This window comes from Giraffa tippelskirchi, chromosome 11, assembly GCF_054371585.1.
Source record: "Giraffa tippelskirchi isolate mGirTip1 chromosome 11, T2T-mGirTip1v1.2.pri, whole genome shotgun sequence".
Taxonomy (NCBI): Eukaryota; Metazoa; Chordata; class Mammalia; order Artiodactyla; family Giraffidae; genus Giraffa; species Giraffa tippelskirchi.
Genome location: NC_137285.1, coordinates 52,537,825 through 52,563,369, shown reverse-complemented (window position 1 = coordinate 52,563,369; position 25,545 = coordinate 52,537,825). Strand labels below are relative to the sequence as shown.

At 37.7% G+C, this 25,545-nt stretch overlaps 1 protein-coding gene across 50 annotated transcripts in view; it reads left to right on the top strand.

The window, feature by feature from the left end:
* Positions 1 to 25,545, top strand: part of INPP4B (inositol polyphosphate-4-phosphatase type II B) — an 802,877-nt gene that overhangs the window by 713,717 nt on the left and 63,615 nt on the right. For 32 of the 50 annotated variants that reach the window (XM_081543596.1, XM_081543580.1, XM_081543584.1 and 29 more), the window contains 5 exons: positions 3,003 to 3,175; positions 4,416 to 4,539; positions 5,601 to 5,718; positions 13,783 to 13,923; positions 15,345 to 15,442. In XM_081543596.1, coding sequence (XP_081399722.1) covers positions 3,003 to 3,175; positions 4,416 to 4,539; positions 5,601 to 5,718; positions 13,783 to 13,923; positions 15,345 to 15,442 — 654 coding nt within the window. Of the gene's footprint in view, positions 1 to 3,002; positions 3,176 to 4,415; positions 4,540 to 5,600; positions 5,719 to 13,782; positions 13,924 to 15,344; positions 15,443 to 24,197; positions 24,555 to 25,545 lie in introns of those variants that run through there. The other 18 variants (XM_081543565.1, XM_081543569.1, XM_081543570.1 and 15 more) reach the window with 2 other exon arrangements.

Sequence of the window (25,545 nt, the reverse complement as noted above, 5' to 3'; positions counted from 1 at the left end):
TTTTCCTTAAATTTTAGTGATAAGAAGTATATATAATTATAGTAAGCAAAGACACCGGAAAGTGGTTAGTGTCAGACAAATACCTAAGAGCACTTCTAGACTTAGAATCTCAATGTGTTTATTTATTTTTCCAGGTCCTCAGTTTTATTCTAGTAGGACTAGATCAGGTGATCTCTTTCTTTTTTAATCTCATTGCATTTCTGATTAGGAAGCAAATGGTTAAATTAGACTGAAGATAGGTTTAGAAGTGACTAAAGAAATTATGCTGATGAAGAAATGTGAAGATTCTTCTTTTAAAGATCTTTAAGAAAAACCATCAGCTCTGTTTAATTTGAGCTGTCGCTTAGTATCTTTCAAGGGGGAAAAAAAAAAGTTAATTTTCCACTTTCTGATAGAAAGAGCTTATCAGAGCCTCACCTTACTTTTGGCGAGGTTATTGATCACTTGACACAGAATAGGATGCAAGGTGCCCAGACAACATACACCTGCTATTTGGGAACTTTGCAGATGCGTAAAAGAGTATTAATCAGTTACCAGAATGGAGTGACCAAGTAGTTTTACTTCAGGCTGATAAAACAGCGCCATCTACTGCACACAGGCTTTATTTTATGTTGGAGAATTCTTCAGTAGAAATTCATTTTTGCAGACCTAAACACAAAGCAAAATTGTTTTTCAGTCTGTTATCTTTTAAGATATACATCTGGGTCAATTTATTGAGATATTTGTTTTCTGTGTGTATGTGTCTACATATTCATATTGAGAATGATAATCAAATAGGGTGAAAGGTAAAACAATGTAAATATGAAAACAGTATGAATATCAAGTATTCCTTCTTGATGTCTCTTGATGTGTCTTTTACTCTGAAAATAAGTCTAATGTACCTCCATTTGCCCTTTGATGTCTACTAATGACATAAAAATCAATAGTTACCTGATGCCTATTGCAATTGAACCACTGTTCATATTTTATCCTAAGCTGCCCACAAATGAGTCCTTTATTAAATGATTACAGATTTAATAGGCCTTCATTGAATTCTCTTTTCTCTAGTGTTTTTTATTCCTGTCATAACACTTAATTGTACAATATTTTAAAATAATAACTCCTAATGTTCCTAATGTATTTTGTATTACAACTTCACATAAGCATTTACATAGAGTATTAACAAGAGCACCTCTTTTTATTAAGTTGGGACCATTAATTATCCTTTCAACCATTTTGGTTTTTTTCATCTAATCTATTATAGAACATAAAATAAGTAAGTGACAGTAGATACGGTGCAATAGTGATTATGATTCTTTTCATCACTACCTATAACTCTTTCAAGGTCTTAACTGATCATTGACCATTCACATTACTCACTCTGTAAACTGAGAAGATCGTATCGCTTCAGATCTTGATTCATAGTTAATTTTTCAGCATGCACTCATTTTTTTTCAATCGTATTTGTATTTGTCATACCACTGTCAATTTATATATTAATGGAATAGCACACAGACTGGAATTTATAATATTTGACATTTGTCAGGGTTTGATTTTCAAATAGACTGAAATAGAATATAACTTGTTTCTACATCACATGCCAAAGTCATAATTATATAACTGAAACATGTTAAATTTCTAGGCATACAGAAAGCACAGATGGTTTCAGTTTTGTATCCTGATTTGAAGAAAAGCTATTCAGATTCCAAATACTGTCAAAAACTTGATTTTCTCATTCATGCCTATATGTTAAAAGACTTTTGTTCTATTTATTCCAACTTTACTCATTTAATTAAAAATTGAATATTTGATATGCTGCGATCTGGAGGTCCAGTGATTAAAACAGAAATTTCTTGCCCTCAGTGAGTTCACTTTCTTGCAAAAGAGTATGGGCAAGGAGCTGTGAACACAAAGGAAAGTGAACCTGACCCAAATTTTAGTAAATGAGGAGATTTAGGGGGGAAATCAAGAAGACTTCCTGGAAGAGAGAAACCCTGAATTGAGTCTGCAGAGAAGATGAAGTATTTGTCAGGAAGATAAGCAAGGGAAGAATGCTCCAGGATTGCAGATAGGATTTGCAGAGACATTGAGATGAGAGAGCAGAACAGATGAGGGGAAATTTGTCTGTTCAGCTCTCCTGGGACTCAAGGCTACAAATGAAAAAGTTCTGAGAGATGAGACTGGACACATAGGCAGAGATCAGATAATTCAGGGTCTGTCATGCTTTGGGACTTTGTTCTGAATACTTTAGTGTCTTTAAAATAGTAAGGAAATGAAAGAGTGAGTGATGGAATTCAAATTGATTAGAAAGATCCCTGTAGCAACTCTGTTGAGAAAAGATTGGAGAAGGATATGCCTGGAGGAAGAGGGGTCACTTACAGAGCAGGATAGAAAGTGGTCCATGGGAAATGGATAACGGATGATGGGAGAGGGCCAGACGAAGATGAATGTTTGAGGGGTCTTTGAAACCCCTAGACTCTAGTTCACCAGGTTCCTCTGTCAATGGAATTCTCCAGGCAAGAATACTTGCGGGGGGGTGGGGGGTAGCCATTCCCTTCTCTGGGGGATCTTCCTGACCCAGAGACAGAACCTAGGTCTCCCACATTAAAGGCAGATTCTTTACCATCTGAGCCACAGGAAAGCCCTATTATGGTGGTAGAACTAATTTAATGACCCGGTAAATGTGAAGACTATAGAAGGAGTCCAGGAAAACATGTTTCCAGCAGGGGAAGAGTTTGGTGGCACCATCCACCGAGATACAGGCAATGCACAGATTAGAGATGAGCAGAGAGGAGAGGAGTTCTTCTATAAATGAGTGAGATACATCCAAGTGGAGAGATCCAATGGGTGGCTGGTTATAGACATCAGGAGTTCAGAGGAGAGATTGGAATTGGAAATCTTTTATCTTTGTAACTTCTAAGTAATGTGTAAAACATCCCTGAAAATAAATAAGTTGGTTCTATCCTCCAAGACCTTCCTTAATCTATCTATTCCACTGTTCTTATGCTCTGTCCACCCCGCAGAGGATTGGTATGAGCAGTTGTATCCCCTCATCCTTACCCTGAAGGACTGCATGGGAGAAGTGGTGAATCGAGCCAGGCAATCCCTGACGTTCGTGCTCCTCCAGGAGCTCGCCTACAGCCTGCCCCAGTGTTTGATGCTGACGTTGAGAAGAGACATCGTCTTCAGCCAAGCAGTAGGTGCCTCTCGTTTTTGTGAGCCCAGCACACTGATGGGCTGTCAAATAGTATCCTCAGTGAGGAAACAGATCTTCCTATGATAGTCTGCTTTTTATTTTTGGGGCCATACCGCCTGGCCTGTGGGGTCCTGGTTCCCTGACCAGGGATCGAACCCATGCCCCCTGCATTGGAAGCTTGGAGTCTTAATCATTGGACCCCCAGGAAAGTCCAATAGTTTGCTTTTAAAGGGGATCCTTTTCTTAAGGTAGTGATACCCAGCTTTTCTTATTCATAATAGATACCTAGCTGAATAGAAACAGTGTGTGAGACCTTAAATACTTATTTCTGCGAAAAGGTGGCCAAGTCTCTGAAATGTCCATGGTTTCATAGGGCACAGAGTCTTTGAAGAAAAGAGTCCCTTGTCCTGTCCTCATATTTTTCCTGGGATCTCTGCACCATACACCATGCAGATAGCACCCAGGGCTGGCAAAAGGGATCTGTTTGCAACCCCTTATTTCTACAGCTCCCTCATGAATTCCTGGGCAGGGCCTCATAATAGTCTGTTTTTTTTGTTGTTGTTATTTGTTTTTTGTCATTTATATAGAAGTTTGCCAGGCCAGAGTCTTGGATGGAAGTTTGGCAGTATCACCTCCTTTGCCTACACCCAACCCTAGCCCATGGCAACAAGGTTGGCCTCCGTCACAGTAGCTGTGCTCCCAGTCCCCTCCTGCCTGTACCGCCGTGGTTGAGTTTTATAGACACAAACCTGGAGGGAAAGAGGTGTCTTTGTAAACCATCCAGATAAACGGAATAATTTAACCCAAATATCCCTTGTCCCCTACGATTTCATGGATGACTCAGTAGTAAAGGGAGCGAAGTGTCAGGCACTTTGCTCTGCCTTATACAAATCTCTCCACTATGCTCTTTCAAGGACTCTGTGGAATGAGAACTATTATCTCTATTCTTTATGTGCAAAAATATTCGAGAAAGTTTTGAAAGTGTTAAGTAACTTTTTATGATTTTACTGCCTGGTCTTTCCCCTTTCACAGTACTGCCTTTCCCAAACTATCCTACAGCATGGGTTTATACATCCATGGTTTCAAAATGGATATATAAATAGTTACAATTTTGTTACACATACTTGGAAATTTCTAATTAAGTCTATGATGTCTCAAAAGGTTTAAATATTTTTAAATTAAAGCTCACTGACCCCAGGAATTTCTTCAGTGTTTTTTCTTTCTTTCTTTCTTTCTTTAGCTTGCTGGATTGGTTTGTGGTTTTATCATCAAATTGCACACAAGTCTGTATGACCCTGGCTTCCTTGAGCAGCTTCACATGGTGGGATTGATAGTACAATATGAAGGACTGCTGAGTACATATAGTGAGTATCACTTTAGTCCATGTTAGAATAATATCCCTATTCATAAAGCTAGGTGATCCATAAATTCTTAAGTTAAATATAAAAATAAGAGGTCAACCTTTCTTGCATCAAGCATTAGAGAAAGACCATAACTTTCAGTTCTTTATATTCATTCTCCTTGTCACTGTGCTTTTACCCTCATTATGTTTTGAAAATGGAATTATAGATTACTTCACAGTGGAGTCCTGAGCAGCCATCTGGCTTTTTAAATATAAAAAGCTTTTGCCAACCTAGTTTCCATGACTGGATTTTTAAAGTCCCAAGTCTTTAATGTCTAGAACTGCCCTGTTCAATACATAGGTTGGTGTGGCAATTGAGCCCTTGAAACATATCTAGTCCAGATCAATAAGTCCTCGACGTCCCCACCCGATTTCAAAGACTAGTGGAAAACAGTTTTATATTAATTAATGAATAATTAATCATTGTATATTGATTTACGGCTGAAATGCTGTTTGGGATATATTGGGCTAAAGGAAAACAGTATTAAAGCTAATTTCACCTTTAAAATTTTACTCTAAAAATCTGACTTCTAGGATATTTAAAATTATGTATGTGGCTCACATTATATTTCTTTTGCACAGGACAGATTCTTATTTAATTACCTCTTCATTAGGCTTTATTTTTTCAGTGTATTAAATATAAAACTAGCAGGAGCTTAGGTCAGTGATCTTCAATACAACCATCTCTATTTTCTAGAAATCAAATGTCAGTCCTGCCAAGGGAGAAAGATTTGCATGATACTTTATGTCATCAAAGAATTAACGCTTCTCTCTAGCCTTCCAGCAAAGGTATACCTCCTTCCTTCTTTCAAAGGGTGTATGGACAGCTGGAGTCTATTGAAATGGTTCTGATTTCACTGATGAAAACCTTCAGACTCAGACAAACGTCCTTAGAATGGATTCACTGCATTCAGGAACTCATTCACTAAATTGTTAGAACAAATTCTAGCAGGGAGGCCGAGTACAAAGTGACATTCTCTTCAAATAGTATGTTTGTAACTAGGTTCCTTTGCCCTTGCTTAGGTGAGGAAATTGGAATGCTGGAGGACATGGCCGTTGGTATTTCGGATTTGAAAAAAGTCGCATTTAAAATAATTGAAGCCACATCCAATGATGTCTTGCCAGTTATAACAGGAAGGCGGTAAGTGGTTCCCATTTCCTAAAGACCAAGCTTTGTTAGATATTTTTTACTAACCCCTGACAACAGAGCCAAGGAGAATTGAGATTTGGCTTGGAAATGTTTCTTTTGGTCTCTTTTCCTTTTTTGAATGAGAAATAAATGTAGGTGACATGACAGAGGAAGATACTGAAAAACTCCTAGAAGTCTCATGGATGTTTGTAAATTGCACTATAGTGAAATAAATAGGATAATGCTCCCCCATGAAGTGTGAGGAATTCAAAGTAATAGCAAGCATGAGAAAAACATTTTTCTTTTTATTACTATCTAGTCTAAAGCTCTGGATGTTTTTACTTTTGCTGGAATCATTTGGTTAATAGTGTCATAATTCTTGAGGTGACTTGGTATTAAATTCTGTTAAAAGCAGCAACATTTTAGAAAAGATTTATTGCTATGTCAGGGGCATATGCCACCATTTTTCTTAATTATTTTTGACAATTCACTTTCAGACTGAGATTTCCAAGAACAGTTTTAAATAAACAGCTTTGAAGGTCATTGTATGATGGGCAAAATATCAAATAATTAAGAAAAATGATGGTGTGTAGAATAGACCTCCAATAGAAGAATTACATCCTATGGATAAATTATTTCAGTCAGAAGTCCTCAAAATTTTAACAATTCTGGCATTAGCACTTTTAAATGCTGCATGAAGATATTTCAAATTTAAAGCTTTCTCAGATCAGAGTGAAAAAAATATGAATTTTCTAAAGAGAGCCCTTTTCATGCCAGAGAGAAATGAAGAGACTTAGGTATAAAATATAAAAATTCAAACTAAACTTGTTTTCTTATCTATAATAAACATATAATTACTTAAAATTTTGTGTAAAGAATGCCCAGAAATCCATGGTTGATTGAAAGGTAACTATTTCTTATATATAAAGAAAAAACGCATCCCTTTAAAACTAAATATCTCAACTGCAGCCTAATGCTTAATTTGCCATTCATTGGAAGAAAAAGGAATAGAATTGCTCATACACATGCCGAGGAAACTATGTCACCTTGTATTGCTATGAAGATTATTATCAAAAGTGGGAAACTGATACTTTTATCACAGTTTATAATGGAAGCTTACTAGGCCATTTGCTATAGGCAGAGTACAGATTTTTTTTTCTGAGGGAGTTCTTTAAACTGTATCTAAATTCAAAAGCTATCATATGGATGGGAATGAAACTAGAATGGCAAAGTGAGCAGCTTGGCAAATTTTTTCTCCAGAAAGCAGCATTATAATTGGACAGAATTTTCTAAAGCAACCATCTTATGACTAAGGACTAAATTTGTGCACAAATTTAGAAGTACTTATTCGTGAAAAACTGGTGTACATTGGATAAGTCAGTAGGAGTGTGTGGTGTTTTTGCCGAGTTGCTCCCATCATTCCCAGCTCTGTCAGCACAGTTTTATGAGGGCAAAGCAGGCCATAAAATCCGGCAGTCTCCTGCCAGGGGATGCTGACTTGGTTTGGACCAGAGAAGAAAAAGAATAAAGCACACTCTTGAAAAGTTGTTAGAAACAGTGGTGACTAGATAACATTCACGATAGCATCAAATAGAATAACTACATCAGACTAAATTTAATAAAGCACTCTAAGAAATGGCAACCCACTCCAGTATTCTTGCCTTGAAAATCCCATGGACAAGGGAGCCTGGTGGGTTGCAGTCCATGGGGTTTCCGGGAGTTGGACACGACTGAGCACGCACACCACACCTGGTAGCTCAGTTGGTAAAGAATCCACCTGCAGTTCAGGAGACCCCAGTTCGACTCCTGGGTCGGGAAGATCCACTGGAGGAGGGAGAGGCTACCCACTTCAGTTTTCTTAGGCTTCCCTTGTGGCTCAGCTGGTAAAGAATCCACCTGCAATGCAGGAGACCTGGGTTCGATCTCTGGGTTGGGAAGATCCCCTGGAGAAGGGAAAGGCTACCCACTCCAGTGTTCTAGCCTAGAGAATTGCACAGACTGTATAGTCCATGGGGTTGCAAAGAGTCGGACACAACTGAGCAACTTTCACAAAGAATTGGAAACAGAACACACAATATAATGCTTGGAGAAATTAATAAGATCCAATAAATGAAAAGACAGTCCATGTACACGGACCTGGAATCCTCATTCATTGTTGGTGGTACTGTCACTTTGGAAACAATTTGGCAGTTGCTTGAAAAGTTAACCTAAAATTTCTCTATGACTCATGAGTATATACCCAAGAGGAAATGTCCACACAAAACTAGTAGCATTTTTCAGAATACATGTAGCCAAAATCATGAAGTAATCAAGTGTTCATCAACTTGAATGTACAGACAAAATGTGGTATACCTAACAACAGAACACTATTCAGCATGCTACTAACACATGCTTGACACACATGACTTAAAAATGATGCCAAATGAGAAAAGCCAGGCACAAAAGACTATATGTTTTATGATTCTTTCTATATGAAATATGTAGAAAAGTAAAATCTGTAGAGACATAGAAATAGATCAGTTGTTTCCTGGGGCTGACTATGGGGTTGGGGTTTGAATGCAAACAGTCAAAGGAGATTTTTTTAAGGCAGTGGAAATGTTCTGAAAGTGAATTATAGTCATGATTGCACAACTCTATAAATTTGCTAAAACTCTGAATTATATACTTAAAACAATAAGCTTATGTCAATTATATTTTAATGGAGTGACAAAACATAGGCAGAACACTCTGACATAAATCGCAGCAATGTTTTTTTGGATCCATCTCTGAGTGCAATGGAAATAAAAGCAAAAATAAACAAATGGGACCTAATTAAACTCAAAAGCCTTTACTCAGCAAAGGAAACCATAAACAAAACAAAAAGACTACCAATGGGATGGGAGAAAATGATGCAACTGACAGGGGATTAACTTCCAAAATATGCAAACAGCTTACACAGCTCAATATAAAACACACTCAAAAACAACCTGATCAAAAAAAAATGTGCGATAGACCTAAATAGACATTTCTCCAAAGAAGACATACATTTGGCCAACAAGCACATGAAAAGATGTTCAACATTGCTAATTATTTTGTTCAGTCACTCAGTTGTGTTCAATTCTTTGCGACCCCATGAACTGCAGCATGCCAGGTTTCCCTGTCCTTCACCATCAGTTCAGTTCAGTTCAGTCACTCAGTCGTGTCCGACTCTTTGCTACCCCATGAACCACAGCACTCCAGGCCTCCCTGTCCATCACCAACTCCCGGAGTCCACCCAAACTCATGTCCATTGAGTCGGTGATGCCATCCAACCATCTCATCCTCTGTCGTCCCCTTCTCCTCCTGCCCTCAACCTTTCCCAGCATCAGGGTCTTTTCAAATGACTCAGCTCTTCGCATGATGTGGCCAAAGTATTGGAGTTTCAGCTTCAACATCAGTCCTTCCAATGAAGACCCAGGACTGATCTCCTTTCAGTTCAGTTCAGTTCAGTCGCTCAGTCGTGTCCGACTCTGCGACCCCATGAATCGCAGCACGCCAGGCCTCTTTGTCCATCACCAACTCCCAGAGTCTACCCAAACCCATGTCCATTGAGTCAGTGATACCATCCAGCCATCTCATCCTCTGTCGTCCCCTTCTCCTCCTGCCCCCAATCCTTCCCAGCATCAGGGTCTTTTCCAATGAGTCAACTCTTTGCATGAGGTAGCCAAAGTATTGGAGTTTCAGCTTCAACATCAGTCCTTCCAATGAACACCCAGGACTGATCTCCTTTAGGATGGACTGGTTGGATCTCCTTGCAGTCCAAGGGACTCTCAAGAGTCTTTTCCAATACCACAGTTCAAAAGCATCAATTCTTCAGCGCTCAGCTTTCTTTAGAGTCCAACTCTCACATCCATACACGACCACTGGAAAAACCATAGCCTTGACTAGACGGACCTTTGTTGGCAAAGTAACGTCTCTGTTTTTAAATATGCTATCTAGGTTGGTCATAACCTTCCTTCCAAGGAGTAAGCGTCTTTTAATTTCCTGTCTGCAGTCACCATCTGCAGTAATTTTGGAGCCCAGAAAAATAAAGTCAGCCACTGTTTCCACTGTTTCCCCATCTATTTGCCATGAAGTGGTGGGACCAGATGCCATGATCTTAGTTTTCTGAATGTTGAAAAAAAATGTGCAATAGACCTAAACAGACATTTCTCCAGAGAAGACATACATTTGGCCAACAGGCACATGAAAAGATGTCCAACATTGCTAATTATTTTGTTGTTCAGTCACTCAGTTGTGTTCAACTCTTTGGGACCCCATGGTCCTTCACCGTAATTGCTAGTTATTAGAGAAATGCAAATCAAAACTACCAAGACGTATCACCTCACACCAGTCAGAATGGCCATCATCAAAAGCTAAAAATAGTAAACACTGGAGAGGTTTGTGGCAAAATGGGAACCCTCCTACACTGTTGGTGGGAACGTTAATTGGAAAATAGTATGAAGGTTTCTTAAAAACTAAAAATAAAGTTAACATATGATCCAACAATCCCACTCCTGGGAAAAACAAAAACTGTAATTCAAAAAGATTCTTACACCCTGATGTTCATAGCAGCACTATTTACAATATCCAAGACATGGAAGCAACTTATATGCCCACTGACAGATAAATGGATAAAGAAGATTGAGGTGTGTATGTGTATACATATATGCACATATATGTACAAAATGGAACACGACTCAGCCATAAAAGAGAATGAAATAATGCTGTTGGCAGCAGCATTGATGGACCTAGAGATTATCATACTAAGTGAAACAAGTCATACAAAGACAAGTATCATATGATATCACTATATGCAGTATTGAAAAAATAATACAAATGTACTTATTTAAAAAGCATAAATAGAAAACAAACATGGTTACTAAAGGAAAAGTGAAAGTGTAAGTAGCTCAGTCATGTTCGACTTTTTGTGATCCCATGGACTGTAGCCCACCAGGCTCCTCAGTCCATGGAGTTCTCTGAACAAGAATACTAGAGTGGGTAGGCATTCCCTTCTCTAGGCGATCTTCCCAACACAGAAATTGAACCCATGTCTCCTGCATTTCAGCGAGATTCTTTTTTTTTTTTTAATTTTTTAATTTTTTTAATTTTTTTATTATTATTATTTTTAATAAATTTATTTATTTTAGTTGGGGGCTAATTACTTTACAATATTGTAGTGGTTTTTGCCATACATTGACATGAATCAGCCATGGGTTTACATGTGTTCCCCAACCTGAACCCCCCTCTCACCTCCCTCCCCATCCCATCCCTCTGGGTCATCCCATTGCCCCAGCCCTGAGCATTTGTCTCATGCATCGAACCTGGAATGGTGTTCTGTTTCACATATGATAATATACATGTTTCAGTGCTATTCTCCCAGAACGTCCCACCTCACCTTCTCCCTCAGAGTCCATAAGACTGTTCTATGCATCTGTGTCTCTTATTCTGTCTCACATATAGGGTTATCGTTACCATCTTTCAAATTCCATATATATGCATTAGTATACTGTATTGTTGTTTTTCTTTCTGGCTTACTTCACTCTGTATAATGGGTTCCAGTTTCATCCATCTCAATAGAACTGATTCAAATGTATTCTTTTTAATGGCTGAGTAATATTCCATTGTGTATATGTACCACAGCTTCCTTATCCATTCGTCTGCTGACGGACATCTAGGTTGCTTCCATGTCCTGGCTATTGTAAACAGTGCTGCGATAAACATTGGGGTACACGCATCTCTTTCAATTCTGGTTTCCTCAGTATGTATGCCCAGCAGTGGGATTGCTGGGTCATATGGCAGTTCTATTCCCAGTTTTTTAAGGAATCTCCACACTGTTCTCCATAGTGGCTGTACTAGTTTGCATTCCCACCAACAGTGTAAGAGGGTTCCCTTTTCTCCACACCCTCTCCAGCATTTATTGCTTGTAGACTTTTGGATAGCAGCCATTCTGACTGGCGTGAAATGGTACCTCATTGTGGTTTTGATTTGCATTTCTCTAATAATGAATGATGTTGAGCATCTTTTCATGTGTTTGTTAGCCATCTGTATGTCTTCTTTGGAGAAATGTCTGTTTAGTTCTTTGGCCCATTTTTTGATTGGGTCATTTATTTTTCTGGAATTCAGCTGCAGGAGTTGCTTGTATATTTTTGAGATTAATTGTTTGTCTGTTGCTTCATTTGCTATTATTTTCTCCCATTCTGAAGGCTATCTTTTCACCTTGCTTATAGTTTCCTTTGTTGTGCAAAAGCTTTTAATTTTAATTAGGTCCCATTTGTTTATTTTTGCTTTTATTTCCAATATTCTGGGAGGTGGGTCATGGAGGATCCTGCTGTGATTTATGTCGGAGAGTGTTTTGCCTATGTTTTCCTCTAGGAGTTTTATAGTTTCCGGTCTTACATTTAGGTCTTTAATCCATTTTGAGTTTATTTTTGTGTATGGTGTTAGAAAGTGTTCTAATTTCATTCTTTTACAAGTGGTTGACCAGTTTTCCCAGCACCACTTGTTAAAGAGATTGTCTTTTCTCCATTGTGTATTCTTGTTCAGGCAGATTCTTTACCATCTGAGCCACCAGGGCAAGTGACTTCCCACTCCGGTACTCTTGGGGTTTCCTTAGTGGCTCAGATGATAAAGAATCTGCCTGAAATGCAGGAGACCCAGGTTCGATCCCTGGGTTGGGAGGATCCCCTGGAGAAGGGAATGGCTACCACACCAAAGGAGAATGGGGGGATAAATTAGGAGTATGGGATTAGCAGATACACACTGCTATGTTTAAAATAGATAAACAAGGACCTACTTAATTGTACAGTGAACTATATTCAATATTTTATAATAACCTATAATGGAAAAGAATATGAAAAGATATGTGTGCGTGTAACTATCACTTTGCTATATATCTGAAACTAACACAACATTGTAAATCAACTATGCTTCAGTTTTTAAAAAAGCTATCATAAAGTGTATAATGTTTCACCTTTAGAGCAATCTTTAAACGCAGGGCAGACTTTACCCATTGAATCTTCTCATATTCCAGAAAATTTTGAAATAAGTAAATATCAGCTGGCTGTTAGCCAGTCTATTGTAAAGGACACTGAAAGCAATTTTAAAAAGAAAAATAAAGTCCATGCACCTGAGGGTGGTGCTGACATCCCTGCTGCTGGATGGATGGTATTTCCCAGTTCTCTTGTTCAAAGCTGAGGTGAAAAAGTCTCGCAGTCGAGGATCCAGAGTAAACATCAGTATTATTATACTAGAGAAACTGAAAAGATTATCACAGAGACCCACTAATTGTCCTGTTCTTCCTTACGCCATATACGTATTACAACACTAGCACTCTGTGTAGGTCAGGAAACACACGGATTTTCCTTAATTCCAGGTGAAACTTGACATTTCTTTGCTAAGTTCACACTGCATCAAAAGATACTACATTTCAGAATATATAAGCAGCTATTCTTCTTGACCTTATTTTGTGAATCCTACTTTAAATCTTCAACACTAAACATTAGGGGTAATTTTTAACGGAAATTTCCAATGAAAAAATGCTCCCATGATAATGCTGTGAAATGATCAGGAATCACCAAAGGTTACATATTAAATAATAAAATTACTGCATTTCCATCAGGCCATCACAAACAAGGGGGTTCATCAATGATAACAATTAGGCTATGCTAAAAATGTTATAAATGATTTCGTTCATTAGTTTTACTATATTGAAAAATCCATCATTTAATTGCTTTTCTTATCATTGAGACGTGGTTTTAAAATAATTAAATCAAGAAAACAAATATTGAAGCTCTTATGTACATGGTATATGAGCATGCACTGAATGTTCTTCCTTTCCTAAAACAACTCAGAGTAATAGAGGTAAATGTAAATAATTCTTTATGCCAAGTAATTTAATAGTGAAGTGAATGAAATGATTATCAAATGAATTAATAATAGAAAATAAGCAAATAGCATCCAAAACCTGAATCAGTGCTATATTCCAGCTGTTTCATTGTTTCTTTTCAATGAATCTAAAGTAATAAAATTGAATGAAGTAAAGCAATGCTGCGTCTCTCTGTCCTCCTGTTTCTCCAGTGAACACTATGTGGTGGAGGTGAAGGTTCCAGCGAGAATGTTTGAGTCGCTGCCTCTGCAGATTAAAGAAGGACAATTGCTTCATGTGTATCCAGTACTTTTTAATGTTGGAATCAATGAACAGCAAACTCTTGCTGAGAGGTAAGGTTCAGATATAAAATCAGTTCTTTTTTTTTTAATTGTTATGAATATGCTGAGTAATTCCACATGTTCTTACACATAGACACTGGATTCATGGGTAACATTTTCCTTTCATCCATACTAAGTTACTTGATATAGCAGACAGAATTATTCATATTTAAGGATTCCTGGCTCGTATCAAATTTAAATGTTGCAAAATAATAAGGAAAACATTGGTGTCAATACCAAAATATTCACATGGGTTAGCGTTCTTCATGTTTCTAAATACCTATGTGTGTATATAAAATTTTAGAATTGTTTCATGCTCACATGTATTTCACCATTTTAAACTCTGCTAATTGTGTCAAAATTTTCTGGACCTAAAACATGTTATCCTTTCCTTTGTTTTATTTACTAAAATAATTGTTATGACAACAATGTGTTATGACAACACATCCTTTCATAATAATTTACTCAGTTAAATGACATGATTTTATATGATTTCATGAGTAATTGTAACAAACCATTTTTTAGCAGATAAAGGAATTAACTTTAGCATCTTACATTGTTCACATGTAGAGATTATCAAAAACAGATAAGAGTTAAGGTTCACAGACACATTTTTAAAAGATTCTCTAAAACTTCTTACAGAAAGAAGTTACTGTCTTGCTGTAAAGCCTGGCTGAAAAAGTTCCCCAAAGCTAAACTTTTGGAGAGTATTTAAAATGCTCCCTTATCTATAATTTACTCTCTATGTATCTCCTACCCCCATAGTTAGCTGATGTGTTCTTTGCCATGACTTGATAAGAATGTTTTAATCCTTTACTGTTGTTTTTTTAACTAAACTAAAAAACCACTACATTTATGGTCCTCTTGAGAAGGTAGCAAAAGAGCACCAGTACAGAGGCTGGCATCCTTCATGGTGTGGACAGAAAAAATACTTCACAGAAGTGAGCTAGTCCCTGGGAGAGTGGAAGGTTCTATGTGTGCCTGCAGCAGTGTGTTTAAGGCTATATGCAGCTCAGTATCTGGTCCTGGTCTTCTGGACCTCTCCTCAAGCTATCATTGGTGAAGAGGAAGATTGGAGGAATAGAAAGAGAGGGAAGAGTTTTTGTGTCTTTAGAGATACAGCCCTGCAGAGATGGAGAAACTAACTTGGACAGAGTGTCTGTTATGCAGAGGCATGGGGTTAGTGTTTTAGATTTATTTCATTCAGGTTCACATATGATGATTGTAAGAATATTTTGGTATGTCAAAAAAGATTGGTAGAATCAGGGCCAGTGGAAACTAATATGTTGGAAATCACCATTATGCAATGTTGTTTCAAAAAACAGACTCCTCCCTTGCAAAACTGTTACCATCTATTTAAAAAAGAAAGATAAAAAAGTTACTTTTAGGTCCTGTTTTATAAACCATAATTATTCTCTTTTTTCTATATTTAGGTTTGGAGATGTCTCTTTGCAAGAAAGTATTAATCAGGAAAATTTTGAACTCCTTAAAGAGTATTACACAGTATTTATGGAAAAGATGCCTCCTGATTGTAAGTATGCAAGTTACCAAAAAAAAACCAAAAACCCACAACAATAATAATTTCTTGATTAATAATTCTTTGGGAGAGGACAGACATAAAGGTCAATGGAAGTAAAAAGCATGGGGTGGCAATGTGAGAGTGATTTTGAAATTGTTTGTGCCAAAGAGGCTGATTGCCAAGGTGGCCTCGCAGACACCTGCCTCGTTGTTCTGATTGCACTCAAGTGTGTCCTGCTGCTCATATTGGGACATTAATTTCAGTGCCCTTGGAAAGTGCCAGAAGTTAAAAATAAGGAATTCATAATTAGAAATCTCGACTGAATCCAACAGAAATTTTGTAGAATTCTTAACTGCATAAAAGACTTTAATAAAGATTTAGGTTTCTGATTTATAGTCTACATCAGATACATCTACATCATATATCACGCATATATATGTGTGTGTGTTATTCTTCAATTGCTCAGTCATGTCTGACTCTTTGTGACCCCATGGACTGCAGCACGCCAGGCTTCCCTGTCCTTCACTATCTCCTGGAGTTTGCTCAAACTCATGTCCATTGAGTCAGTGATGCCATCCAACCATCTCATCCTCTGTTGTCCCCTTCTCCTCCTGCCTTCTATCTTTCCCAGCATCAGGATCTGTGTGTGTGTATGTTTATATATATTCCTATATATATAAATCAGAACATAAATTTTGCAAGTAATTAAAAGTGATATAAATTAAGGCACAAATTATTGAACATACTTATTGCAATATTTATGTGAACATGTTGGGGTATAAGCCTATAGAAATATGTTTTACATTTTGTTTTCTGTTTTGTTTTGGGCTATGGTTCAGTACTGCCATCTTTTTTTTCCCCACAAAATTAAGCATGTATTTGAGCAATCCAAAATCACAGATTCAAGAATGTATTTGGAGCTCTTCCATAAGTACTATACATAAATAAGTTGAGATACTTAGATAGTCACAATAAGAAACTAGGTTTTAATACAGTAGGAAATATCATTACCAAAAGCTGTAATTCAAGTCTGCCTGTCATCTATCTGCTGGCAATTTGTTCACTGATCTGTATTCTGATACTTAGTTTGAAATAGCTTAGGTAGCAGAGTATTTAGGTCTCTTTATAACACAGTGATTTTACTTCAGAATATTACAGTGGCATAAGCACAACCATGTATGTATCATTAGAAAATTTTACTGCTGTTTTTATGTTTTATTTCACATAAAATATTTTTAATGCCAAAATGAAATTAAGTACAGAGGGGTCCTTTGGAAGTCAGCATACTTATGAATTTCAGATTTGTAGATTACTTGGAAGGTTAATAATATAAACAAAATTATCTTGCTTTAGTAATTAGTGGGAAAAGTTTATTATAACTTGGATGTTGCTGGATAATTCTCTCACAGTTACTTGTAATTTGGAAGTAATTCCCAGAATTTTTATAGACAACTTGATTTCTGTTTATAGGGGTCCTTTCAAAGCGAGATCCCTGTACCAGCAGCATCAGTATCACCTGGAAATTTGTTATGAATGCAAATACTCCGGCCCCTCTGCAGATCTATTGCACTTGCCCTGCAATCTGTTTTAATAAGGCTTCCAGGTGATTTCTGATCCATACTAATGTTTGAGAACCAATGCTATACCAGCCCTACTCAAAACACACCTTATATTAAAAAGCAGGTTTTTGATAAAGTCTTTGAAAGATTTCAATACTATATACATAAACAATTATGCACTCCAAAAAAGAAATATGTATAAATAATAGTTTAAGTGTTTCTCAGATAGGAAATACAAAGTAATCACTACATTCAAGTCATTTAAACTCTTCATGGGAGTGTAAGTTTTAAAAATTTGAAGAACATGAGATCTCATATAATGTATTGCTAATTAAAGTAACAGTTTTAGAAACATATAAATATATCTCATCCTTGAAAACAGGCTGAACTTTTGCATCAAATCAGTTTTATTTCATTAGTTAAAATAAATTGTCTTAACATATTGAATTTTTCTGATATTTTGTTTCCTGTTACATCAACATATTTTTGAGACAGAACTATCATAGATTTGGTGCAGAATGAAGGTGTGACATGACTGTGGTTATTTTCCATGACAAAAGTCTGAACCATATGTATGAAATTATACTGACATATATAGGATTATTCCTCATGCAGAAATATTTTAACCCAAAGCATCACTGGATTACACTCCATTCAAGGAAGAACCAAAAAGCTTTATTAAGAGTGGGAATAAAGGTTAGGCTATTTGTTAAGGAGGAGAAAATTTCCATGTGGGATCATATTCCTAATCCATATAATCTACTATTTTTCTTTCATAGTGAAATCAAGGGATAATTTGTAGTAGTGTTAAAAGGATAAGTTAACCTCTAACCATATTACTTCCACTTATTCATCCATTTTGGATATCCTATCTATCAATTTTCTTACCCTGTTTTTTTTATGATTTATGAACTAGTCAAATTCTATTAGTAAATAAAGACTTTCCTTTTTATCCCCAAAGATTTTTTTTTTAATTTAGGAATGTCCCCTAGTTTTGCAATATCAGGAATTAATGAATAAATCATGTTAGCCTATATTTTCACTTTCAATCAAGCAGTTACCATCCTTTTACTTTTCTCATACTTAACTTTTATGGTCTAAAACATTGATTCTTCCCCAAATATTCCCCAAGTCTGTTACCTATGTAGTAGGTTCAGTTGATAGTCTCAATTCAGCAGTCTAGACGTGCAGAATCCTTTTGTCCTAATAGTTCTATCAGCTGTACTGACAGCACACACCCCTTAGGAGTTACTAGTGGGGAGGGAAGTAAAATTAAAGTTGCCAGACGACAGAACTCCGTTTCCTTTCAGTGTGTTCAGCGTAGTCTGGTGATTTATAGACTGATCTATTTGAAAGTCTCAAGTTCATTTGGAAGAAATAATCAGATTCAAGAATTACTATCCTCCACCCCCATCTTCCTTGTATCTGCAGAAGGACCATTAGTGAAAGGCTTGGTACACTGGAATGGCCTCTCTCTCTATCTCTCTCTGTCTCTGTCTGTCTGTCTGTCTCGGCAGATTCATGGGATCTAGAGGTGTGCATATACATGTATGTATGGATGTACACTTAGATATATATGTATGTTTCTACATATATATGTATATTTCTTGCTTCAATAGATGTTTCAGCAAAGATTTACAGGAAAGGAGTCACCCATTCTTGGCTTCCTCTCCTGTAACAGGCACTTCCCAGCTCAGATCCCATGAATCTGCCGAGAGAGAGGTCATTCCCACCTACCAAGTATTCCACTAATGGAATACATACATGTGTATATATATGTATACATTTGTGTACATATATGTGTACGTGTATACAGATATATGTATAAATGCATGTGTGTGTATATATATATATATATATATATTGATCTGAGGTTGGTATCAGACAGCACTGTTGATGGCTGAGAAGTCTGTACTCTGTCTGGGTACCTTGTGTTGTGGATTTCTCCCTTCACATTTTCCTGGCTTAGTGATACAGCTTTCAGACAGTTGTTCTTGCTGCCCTGACTCTAAGGCACAGTAAATCATCAGGAGCTAATTCCCCTTTGATCAACTAAGGAAACTCCCATGGGGCAGGTATGAGTGTTTCTCTCTCTCTGGCTCTGATCTTCCAGATGGGTTTGATGAGCTCAGAAACCTTTCAAGGCCCCTTTCATACCTACCAAAAGCATTAAGACACTTGAGTGGTGGGTTAGCAAAATAAAATAAAGTACTGCTGTAAATCACTAGCACAAACTGCTCCATGATTTAGAGTAACCATTTCATCTCACATGATTCAAGGCCCCTGAGTTTCATGGAAGGAGCAGATGAAATGCTTTCTTTTCCCTTTAAATGAGGACTGACCAAGTGTCAATTTGTAATCTCCAATCTCTCATTTCTCTCTTTGATAATAATGCCCTTCTCTCGTCTTTTTTCCAAAACAAAGGAGAAGGATATTTTCAAATAGTTCTATTGGAGTGCTGCCATTTATTGGTCCCTGTGTGAGTGCTTTAAGGGTAGGCTGTTCTAACTTGTGATCTTAGAAGGGGGATCAGGCAGGGCCTTTAGTGAGCTGATGTCAACTACCTCCACAATATTTGATATTCCTGTCTTACATGTAATATTTCATCAACTGGAGCATAACAATTGCACAAAATATTTTTTTAGAAAAAATCTTAGGTTGGTGATAAGGGTAAGTAAAATAGTGTTGTTATATTTCATCCTGTATTTTTTTTGGCTGTGGTTGCTGTAAGCCTCCCATTCAATTTAGCAGACATTGATAGAGACCATATCATGTGTAACATTCTGTGCCTATTGCCATGGATGGTGAAAGATGAAAGACTCTGCCCCTAGTAGCTTACACTTCCAAGACTCGGCATGATCAAGGAATCATGTACCTTAACTCGAAATCTCATCGCTCAGTCGTTTCTGACTCTTTGCGACTCCATGGACTGTAGACCACCAGAGTCCTCTGTCCGTGGGATTCTCCAGGCAAGAATACTGGAGTGGGTTGCCATGCCCTCTTCCAGGGGATCTTCCCAACCCAGGGATTGAACCCAGGTCTCCCACATTGCAGGAGGATTCTTTACTGTCTGAGCCATCAGGGAAGCCCTCTTTCCAGAATACTAGTTGCTCTTTTTTAGTATTGATCCTTTCTGTGAATAATTTACTTTTGTTTTTGTTGTCCAAAAAGTGTTAGTTTCTCCTTGATCATTTCTGACATTCATCGTGTGGTCATGAATTGCCACAGATTTCACCTCTGCGTGGAAAAAAGAAAAGTGCCTATGCACTCTTTCCATCTTCAGAAATAAGAGAATAGGATTGTTGTTGTTCAGTCATTAAGTTGTGCCCAACTCTTTGTGACCCCGTGGGCTGTAGTACTAATATTTTATGGATAGTTAATTTTAGAGGAATTGTTTAAATAATGTTCTACATATTCCATGTAGAAAATGAAAAAAACATACATGATAGGAGGAGATTATCTGTAGTGTAGGGACAGGAGGACTAAGGAACCCACAACAAAATGGAGAAATGTTTAGATTCAGAGTCATCAAGCATTACTGTAGCTAAATGAAAAGAATATCAACTAGGAGAAGGTGAGCAAGAATAACAATTGTGTGCACTTCCCTGGTGGCCCAGTGGTTAAGAAATCTGCCTTGCAATGCAAGGGACACAGGTTCCATCCCTGGTCGAGGAACTAAGATCCCTTGTGTGACAACTACTGAGCCCGTGCATCACAGCTAGACAGATGCCCATGTGCTGCAACAAAAGATCACAGATGCTGCAACTAAGACCCGATGCAGCCAAATAAATGAGTAAATAAAGAACTTCAAAAATAGAATAAGAATGTGTTGTTGAAGGAAGAAGAATGAGGATTAAAGAGTAGCTGTTGGATTTGGTGGTTAAAAGTATTTGATGATATTTGATGGAGTAGTTTTAATAAAAGCATGGGTTGAAACCACATCACAAACATTCAGGCGGAGAACTCATGATGTACAAGTAAAGAAACGGAGTAAAAGCCACCCTTAGGAAACGTAAAGTGAATGCAAAGTAGAGAAATGAAAAAGTAGGCTAAGAGCAAGAATCGAGTGAGAAGGTTTCTATTTCTTTTTTTTTTTCTCTCTTTGATTTAGTTTCCTTAGAGAAACAGAAATTATAAAGATAGATAGAATTGCCGAGGGTAAGCAGGTAAACACATGCTCTTGACCACCCTATCTGGAGGTTCTATAGACGGGTACAATGGTGAGGCCTCTGGAACTGACCATAATGTCCACAAAGGGCCCTGAGAGAGAGCAGAGGACAGGCCTCCCATAGCATGCAAAGTCAGAACCCTCATTGAAAGGGAAAGAGTAGTAGTCTGGTTTTTAGAAAAAGAAAGCTGCCCTGCCTGGCTGAAGCCCTTTAACACCTGAAGAATTCTAACCAAAGGTTACAGATAATTCTTTTAAGTTTGATGTTCTGAGTATAAATGGTTTGGAAGAAGTCCAAAGAGCATTTCTTGCTTGGTCTTTACACCCCTGCTGGTCCACCAATGTCCTCAGGTCTGCCATCGTCCCTTGATGGCTTCAGAGGAAAAAACCTTGAAAAAAGATTTTGTTCACATCCACCATACTAACTTTCAAAATCAGATAATCATGGTTTTCCTTGTTATCTTATCAAGCTCTTTTAAATAATTTATAGTTATTTAACTATACTTCATAAAAGCTGTGCAGGAATGCCACACATTCTGATGCTCACTTTTGCTGAGCTAAGATTTGGTTAACAAGGTGCAATTTACTGATTTTTGTTCCTTTAAATTTATATTTTCAGTTAACATTTTTTGTTTTTAGTTTTTTGATTTATCTCTCCTCTCACTTAAAAATAGAGCAAAGGAGCAAAGCTGTTCAGTTAAGGATAAAATTAGAAAAAAATTATTATAGATATTAAAACAAAATAATGTGAAATATTAAAAAAAAAAAGTAATAGGACTCCACTGGGACAAGAAAAACCTTCAAATGACAGGATTTCCTAGAAATAAATGAAAAAGAAAAACTTGACTGTGAATACAGTGTTGAATATCTAAAAGTGGCTTTTGTTAGATCAGAGAATAAATCAACTCGCCCTTTAACATCCCATACTTGTTTTTTTTAAAGTATTGCCATTGAGGGACTTCCATGGCAGTCCAGTGGTTAAGACTTAGCCTCCAATGCAGGGAGTGCGGGTTCAAACCCTGGTTGGGGAGTTAAGATCCTACATGCCTCGGGGTCAAAAAATCAAAGCATAAAATAGAAGCAGTTTTGTAATAAATTCAATATAGACTTTAAAAATGGTCCACATCAAGAAAAATATCTTTTAAAAAAGAAAATACCATCATTGATAATTTGACCAGTTTTTCAAACTTAACGCATCTCTCTAGTAAATCAATATAATTTTTCTAGAACAAATATGTGGTAATAGTTTCCTGAATGATAATATTGGATTTTGTTTCTAGAAGAAATGAAAAGACTGGAACCACTAAGATATCATTCATAATTGTACTTTGTGTGAAATGAGTTTACAAACGGGTACACTTCAGATTATTGCTGAAAAAGAACCAACTACAGTGTTTACAGCACATATTATGCCCAGGAAGAAGTCAGCGCTAGGTCTTGGCAGACGTCTTTAGCCTATCACCCTGTTGGATTCTCCACACTGTTGGAAGCCAGGGAGTGTGGTGAGCAGTCCCTGTCGCATGCTAACAGGTATCTTGTGTTACAGATGGATAAAGTCAAGGAGCCACATATAAATCAGTTCTTGGAATACTGATCATGTATCAGAGAGAAGAGTTGTACCACATTTGCTCTGTTTATAAGTGAAAATTAAGGCTGCTTAAATGGATGTGTTCTTCAGTTAGTGGTTATTTTATGAGCTTGTTGCAGACCAGCAAGTGTGTGATGAAATCAATACCAACAGCATCAGCTCTGTGTGCTGGGTAGACAGGCAATGCTCCCTAAACAAAGAAAGCTGTCTCTGAATATTCATGCACTTACTGCTTACAATTGGAACCCACGTATATTGATGCACACAACATGGCTTGCTGTCACAATGAGTTTGAACATGTTGCCTTCACTTCGTAGAATAAGCTATGGTGGGTGTTTCCTGTCCCTGCTCTTCAGAGCTCTCTGCCCTTAGACAACCACCTAAATTGAGCCTGGCCTCCAGTCCTTGGGCTTCCCAGATGGCTCCTTAGTAAAGAATCTGCCTACAATGCAGGAGGCATGGGAGACGTGGGTTCGATCCCTGGGTTGGGAAGATCCCCTGGAGAAAGAAATGGCAACCCACTCATTTTCTTGCCTGAAAAACCTCATGAACAGAGGACCCTGGCAGGTTATAGTCCACAAGGTCGCAGAAAGTCAAATGTGACTGGGCACAGCACTCCAGTCCTTTGCAGCCTTTGCAAGTGACTTGAATTTATCAAGTAAGGAAATGATGTAAAGCAAACATCTCAGAAGGCGTTAACACACACATGCAACGATTGCGCACACATACGCACGTGCGCACACACACACACACACCCTAACTAAAAGTCAACAATCTTGACTGTTTCTACTGAGTGAAAGGACTTTCTGATACAGGTTAACTATTTTGCAGCTTTCAAAGTAAATTTCTAAATTATTATCTTTCTTCCCACACCTGGTAATACTAGACTTCCTCTGAAACGTTCATATTTATGTAGAGAGGCCCTTTCTGAACATGAGGATAGACCCTTAGCATTCCCAGAACAGTGACATCAGGGGCTGCTGTTTAATTCTGTCAGCTAAGTTTCAGCTGTGGGTGGTGAAAAGCACTGTTAGACCCTTACCCCATCACCTTTCTCTCTTTTCTGAGTATCTCTTTCATCTTTGCTTCCTTTCCATTGTCTATAAACTTTGAGGGTGAGATCAGGGTATGATTAACCTGCAGATGGTTAGACGGGTGTCTGAATTTGATAGGATATGCTAGCCTAGATTGTCCTGTGGTAACTTGAAAAATAATGCAAAATTCTTAGTAGCCATATTAGTCAGAGCCCAGTCATGCAAATGAGCATTCTAGGAATTTACTGTGGAAGATTGGAGATAAACATGAAGAAATTGAGGAGAAATTAACCAGGGTGATGTAGCCACCCAGCATTTAGCAATAGCAGGAATCTAGCAGTAGCTAACCCAGGTCCTGAAGAGACCTAGGTTGGCTGGCCCCAGAGCACAAAAATTGCCTTTCCCCACCTCCATCTAGGTTCTTGGTGGGGACCGTCCAGTAGAAGGTGGGACCATGGACAGAGAAGTTGCCCTGTGCGAGCTGGAGTCATGGAGAAGCCACGACCAGCAAGAGAAACAGGTGGAGAGTGAAATATACTAGTTTCTGGCTTCTTTCTCCTACTTAATCTCCCTCTTAATCCTCATTGCTCAAACTTAATTATAAATCAAAGGGCAGCAAGCAGCCTGGGAAATGAGGCTACCTGCTATTAACAGCAGAATGGGAAAGGGTTCAGATAGTGAGAGCTAATCAGTGTGGACCAGCACAATCTACCCTTTGCCACTCAGTGCCTCTCCTCACTTCATCCATAAAAGAATCATTTCAAACAAATCCACATGTGGTTGTGGGGTCAGCATTTTGTGTTTTAATAAGCCCCCTCTGTATTGAACAGTAAGATTTGAGTGTATCTGTGTGTGTGTGTGTGTGTGTGTGTGTGTGTGTGTGTGTTCGTCACTCAGTCGTATCTGGCTCTTTGCAACCCCATGGACTGTAGCCCACCAGGCTCCTTTGTCCATGGAATTCTCCAGGCAAGAATACTGGAGTGGGTTGCCAGGCCCTCCTCCAGGGGATCTTCTCAATCCAAGGATCAAACCCAGGGCTCCTGCATTGCAGGCAGATTCTTTACCATCTGAGCCACCAGGGAAGCTCAAGATTTGAGACCCACTAGCTTAGATTTGTAAGATGTTACACGTTTAGCTATCAAAGTATAAATCTGTGTTTTGCATTTCATTAATACTCTTGACATGAATGTAGAAGGAAGTGAACATTTTCAGAATAGTAAAACTATAGTATCTTTTATTTGTTTGTTGTTTAACAAACATTTATTGACCTAAGTGAAATGTGTATATAAAACAACTCAGCTGTAGTGGTGATTCTGTTCAGTGTGAGATGATCTTGATTTATTGTGTCAAGTTGAATTAATGTGTCTCAGTTTCCTAAGCACAAAGAATAATCTGAATACTATAGGCTGTTTTGGCATTTCTAATAAACTTAAGGATACAAAATGGCAGAATATTCAAGAATTTTCTTAACACATGAAAATCCTTCCAATAGGAACCATAAATTACTATTATGTAATTTATTTAGTAATAATTTCTGTTTTCCAGGCGGCTCAACTTTGATACTGTGTAGACATCGATATATACAAATGAAAAATCTAGTTCGTTATCCAAATATTTTACTTTTTATTTTGAACTTATGTGTATTTGGAAATATTCAGATGGCTGAGGAATTTTTCACATATTATCCATATGTTTGGCATTGCATAGACATATAAAAAGATGAGGAAAAGGGTTTGGCAGTACATGGGAAAATTGTGTTATAATGA